General features: G+C 38.4%; 1 protein-coding gene across 1 annotated transcript; it reads left to right on the forward strand.

Annotated features, from left to right (window-relative positions):
* Window positions 1-3350: 3350 nt before the first annotated feature.
* Window positions 3351-5995, forward strand: LOC131878093 (probable chitinase 10; the record flags this gene model as incomplete). Its single annotated transcript, XM_059223990.1, has 2 exons — window positions 3351-3503; window positions 5010-5995. Coding segments are annotated over exons 1-2 (1059 nt in total), but the record flags the coding sequence as incomplete, so codon positions are not given.
* Between the last annotated feature and the right edge of the window lie 5 nt (window positions 5996-6000).

Genomic DNA, 6000 nt, shown 5'->3' on the forward strand with positions numbered 1-6000 from the left:
CTGCGGGGAAATTTAGCTGATTTGATATTCAATGATCATGTTTGGTGTAATTTGGAGAAAGCACTATCAAATTAACTCACTACCACAATGCTAGTTGCTTAGACAAGCACGTAAAATGAAATAAATGTCAAAACTCAAAGCATGCACAATGCTGTTTGACTGGGCATGTTGTATTTGATTTTACTCCATGGAATAACGTAAGTTGTTCATGAACGTGTTCACTTGACAAGCCCTATATATCACATATCACATTTACTCCTGAGTGAGGTGTTGAGAGTAAAAACAGATAAATGGAAATGGAGAGTTAGCTGAGCTGGCTGTCCCATAACCTCTGTTGGCATTAGCCCTCTAGTTGGCATTGAAGCGAGCTTTCCGTACAAAATCTGTGGTGTTTGTAACAAATCGACAAAGGAACTTTTGGACCAAAAGTTCCAAATTTCGAATCTCGTCATCAGTTTAAAAGCAAATACAAACTGTACTTTTTGCTTTTACTCTTAGAGCTTTTGTCAAATGCTGGCCATATACTCAAGGACATATGTCTCAAGAAGATATTGAACCCCTCACAGTAACTTGAGTAGCGGCGTCAACACGCTACCTTTTCAGCAACAATAGTGGCAGTGGGTTACATTTTTGCAAAATTAATGTTATCAGTAACGGGACGGTTTTTTAGCCCTCCAGTTCCGTTTCTTTCCTCTTTTTAAAGAGGGAAAGAAAAAAGTGCAAAAGGTTTCCTTGCCAAGTATTTAAAAGTTTCGTCTCAAATGCAATGACTGATGTGGCACGAACATTTGCTTTACTGTTGCACTGAGGACGTACAGAGGCGCAAGAGAAATCAACGAGTGGGGATGTTGCTCTCAAAATCTAGAATTATTAAGTTAAATGGACAAGCTTATGAACGCATTTTTATAGTGGCAATGTCAAAGTACAAAAAGGGGAGAAAATATCGCGCGAACGAGTAAAAAAGAGCACAAGAAAAATATAAAGAAAGTAATACAATACATACGTATTGGTTCGAACTAGTCCCAGCCGCCTAAGACTGACCAAACAGCCCATGATATTTTCGTTTTGATGTTGACGGTATGAAAATAATGAAATCACCAAAACCCTTCAAAATCATTCCTTATTAGTAGAGCAGGTAAAAACATCTAATTTCAATAAAAGGGTTTTTTTTTAATTTCTTTGACCATTTTTAAGAAAAGTAAATATTCGGACGTTTTCAATCCCGTGGGTAATATTTTGCACATTTTAATAATATTTTGGCAATTCAAGAATCAACCACGTGCATTCGAAGATTTTTTTATATCTTCATGGCGACTCTTGGTCATGTCATGGTGTAAAAATACAAATGAAATATAAAATAAAATATTATGTATAGACATTATACAAACGCTGTTGAATTAAATAAGAAAAATGTCAAAAAGGTAAAGGCAATAAAATAGTCGACTAGAAAGTGATATCACAATGAGTATGACCAGAATTGGTTCAATGCACATGAAAAAAGGGGAAGAAGGGAATCACAGACAGGGTTTTTTTTCGTCCATCTCTAAAATAGTATGGTATCTAATTCAAAACATCAATTCAATAAAAACATCTGCCTTTAGCAGATACAGGAAGGGTTCATCGAGAGGGATGACCATTGAAGAAGATAGGAAGAAGGGTAAAAATGAAGTTTTTATGCTTTTTACTGCAGCCGGGGCATCCATGAACATTACTAACTAGATTAACTATGATACAGTGGAATTTTCTACTATGGCAGGTTGATGGCTGCGCTACCTACATAATGATACGGACTGGTCTCAAAAAGTAACCCGTTGGAGTTTAGGAAACAACATTGAATATAGCTTTCAGCGATTCACGGATTTTTCATAAATTTCTGAGTGTGCATGAGGAATTAGGACCATTACTGAAGAAAGAGAAATCAACATTTTTTTAAGAAAGTAGAAGAATTAGACTCCCTTGTCATTGATAAGTCCTGCAAGCCACTCCAAGTGACCCTCAAACAAGAAAAAAGTTTAACTTTGATTGATTCCTGCGAAATGACTAACTAGCTTCTTCTTGGCAATTGGGTCAAATCAATCCCTTCCTGAGGAAGCTAGCAAACGGGTGAGACGAGACGAGAGGAGACGACCGTGTCCAAGAATCCAGCTCTAGTCACACTGGAGTGATATTTTGCTTTCCATCTAGAGAACTTGAGTACGCAGAATGAAGCACAAAATATTATCGGACCAAACTCGAAGGCAAATGAGCATTTCAAGAAACAGAAATTCGAAGTTCTACTCGCATGTTAAAGCATTTCAGTAATGAATATTTTCTAAATATTTCCAGCTTTTTTAATTAGATATAATTTAAATATTTGGTCATTTTTAGTGTAATGTTTTTACCCGCCCTCCTTATTAGGAATTCCAAGTGAGTAGCGGATGCGGCCTAAGAATCCTCTCATTATCTTAAAAGCTTAACCTCATGAGGTCATTCCCTTCTATAGTGCCGCAGCAAAGAAGTGGTGATTTGAAATCAAACACAAAACTTTTTCCACGCGTCTCAGATCCGCTCAAGTAAATGAAGCTGTTAAATCGTGGTATGAAGCCGAATGAAATAATAGTGCTTCAATGTTGCTAATAAAAACATATTTGATGAGGAATATTGGGGTTTTATTTTTTGCTTTTTCTTTCTTAGCTTGATATCCTTCAAAACAGGAACATGGAGCATCAGAATTGATCAAAAAGGGAGCGGCAAACCGGTGATTGCTCTGTGTGACGATTTCTTAGATTTTTTACCCCACCTTAAAATCAAATGATAACTTGAAACCTGGTAATGAGCCAACATTTTAAGCCCATCAATGTATTGCTAATGAATCTTCTTACACCATTGGATGAATGATTGCAGTAAGGGCGCTCACCGTCGGAAATCAAATATTATCAAACCTTAGGGTCTTTCTTTTTCACCAATACTCTTAAACTTCAAATCTGATGCATGAGTGATTCAAGCAATAAGAGTAAAAATAAGAATTCGAAAACCCTTCTCTGCTGCACTTTCACTATTTTTACCATTATCGATGTATAAATTGATGGTTTGACTGTAGTTCTAATTGAAAGGGGTACACGAACTATTTCCAAGTGAGTTCTAATGAATCTGGACTTTTTCTCGCACAACTAAGACGAGTATACTACAAACGGCAGTGTTCCATTAAACTAATGAAATATCACATGACATTCAAGAAAAATAATAGCAAGTCACACAAAAAAACACGGCTCTATTTCATACTCATCGTTCCTATCCAGTTATGGAGAGGTCCCTTATACGGAGTTCAGACTCTTGGTGGTTGCATATCACACAAAAGACAGGTCACTCGGCAAAGAAATCAGTCGTGCAAGACAGTGGCCATGAGAGAACGGGCTTTGTAAAAGAAAAAGTGAAAGAACCGTATAAAGTGATGAACCCGTCCACATCGTCGAATATGATCCGGTCAATATGGCTCATATTGATTTGCTCAAAATATGGAACAAGTAAGATAAATGACTGAGCTCATACACTAAGTATTTTGATCACATAATCCCGTGCCTGAAAAGAGGCTAAGGGATAGTGACATTTTTTTCAAACGTTATGACTAGGGCCATTGTAATGGACAGGGGCTCTAAATGTGACTGAAGATTTTGTGTGCTGTGCGAGTGATCAAGTTCTTGCTCCAAATTTAAATGTACGGCAAATGTATTACACACGGGTTGGAAATGAGGACACAACGTAATCAAGGCTTTAAAGGAGTCGAACAGGCCATGCTTGAACCACAACACGGTTCCTCTTTGCTTTTCATTTCCCTTTAGTTTCTACTAAAAGTGGCCATTGTACATGTATTACACACATCTTTTTATTGGTACCGTGGGGAAGCTCTACTGTTATCACATGAGAAACGGAAGCTAGGTTAACCATCCCTGGCCTAGACCACATTGAATGCAAATATATCTATTTTTTCCGACTTCCTTATCATTGCTACGAATTAAATCCTAAGGAGTACAAAATAAAAAGAAGTGATATATCTTACATAGTTCATATTCATCTAACATCTGATCCAACAACGAATTAGAGTTGGTGGATTTGGCAAGCCTTTCGCTATAAGGTTGATTTGAAATTTTGATCACAAACTTGTCCAAGTCTGACTTGAAAGATGCTACCGGATCAACAAGGCCTACATGTTCCCTACGAATATCAGGAGGGAAGCAAGTTAAACTATGAAGGAGCCCGAGAAAGAAGAGCAGTGGACTTCATTGTTCGAACTAGCCTGGATTCTCGAGGACTTGAAGGTGCTCTCAAAATGCACATTAAGCCTCTACGGTCACTGCAATAGACCCTAAATCCAGGGTTGGGACAAAGTTCATGGATGCTTTTGAAGACGTACAGTATCACATACCTTTCGCACCTTCTCTGAACACGGTACAGTCCCGACTTTTTTAGTCTCTCCCAATATGAGAGCTCTCTCAATCCTGTGATGTTCCGAGTGAAACATCTTTGGACTTGTTCGACCTTTTGCAAACCTGCTGAACTCATTCAACGAACTTTCCATTATTTTATAGGTCTACCCCTAAATCTTTTATGGACCAAACCTGATCAATATCTTTACCTCCATTATCTATGAATTGAACATTCAAAGGCGTCGACCCAAAGGCCATTGAACGAAATTTCATTGCCCCAAGGCCATATTACTCTCAGCAACCCTAGAGTAAATTTGATGTAGGGTCTCCATCAAACGGATTTTAATCGTTTTCAAGATTAAGACGTACATTTTTGATATTTGAACGTTAAATAGCGATTGTCGTATCATTGAAAGGCTCAATTGGAAACCCAAATTGATTGAAACATTTTGGAAATGCACTCATTATCACAATTTAACATTTTGGTTGTTGCAATGAAGATTTGTAAATGGTTTGTAATTTCTGCACGGATTTGAATACGTCTTGAAATCTGAGAGAGGCCAGATTTCTGTAAGACAAGTTTACTGATTTTCTATTTCCTTCCAGCTCTCTCGTGTTCAAAATCCTTTGGCTTGGATCCCGACAAAGATGACCAGAACTGCCAGAAGTACCATATTTGCGCTTTTGGTTACATCATAGGAGCCAATACATGTCCTTCAAATGCAATATTTGATCCCTCTTTGTTGAAGTGTGTTTCAGGGGAAAACTGCAACCAATTGACGTCCCATCTTAAAACCACTCCACGTGCCATCACATATCAAGCTAATTTTGGAAAGTTGAAGGCCTGCCCTCATTCCAATTTCATAGTGTGTAGCTATCCTGGATGGCCGGTGAATGATTTTAGTCCTAACAAAGTCGATTTTTCGATGTGCACCCATGTTATCTACAGTTTTGCTACCGTTTCGGGTGATTTTCTTATCTCCAATGCAAGTCTAAATTTCCCCAATGTTCCTGGACAAGAAGAGATCAGGACCAAATACCCTGATTTGGTGTTTTTAATCAGTGTTGGTGGATGGACAGAATCTCAAGACAACCAGGATCGTTTTAGGTCACTCTTTGCTTCGGAAGAAAAAACGCAAACCTTCGCCATTTCAGTTGCAAACTATCTCGAGAAGTACTCATTTGATGGTTTGGACATGGCTTTTCTACATCCAAATGCAAATGACAAGGATAATTATGCCCAATTCATGGGGATCCTTCATAAAACATTGTGCAAAAGAAACTTCATCTTAACTGCCAGCATCTCCGGTATAATCAGTCAATTGGGCACCCAATTTGATTTCAAGGCCCTCCACACAAATGTGGATCATTATCACGTTATGGCTTATGAATACCATGGGTTTTGGGACGAAAATGCCGACCACCACTCTCCACTGTATAAGCGTTCATGGGACGAAAGTGGACTTGACGTGGAAAGCACGATTGATTTTCTACAAGAATCAGGGGTCCCACCTGAAAAGATTGTCTTGCAAATTCCGGCCTTTGGACGAGGCTTTGTTGTGGAAGGGCTCAAAAGGGAACCGCCAATCCCTAACAA

The sequence above is a fragment of the Tigriopus californicus genome, chromosome 3 (assembly GCF_007210705.1).
Source record: "Tigriopus californicus strain San Diego chromosome 3, Tcal_SD_v2.1, whole genome shotgun sequence".
Lineage (NCBI taxonomy): Eukaryota > Metazoa > Arthropoda > Copepoda > Harpacticoida > Harpacticidae > Tigriopus > Tigriopus californicus.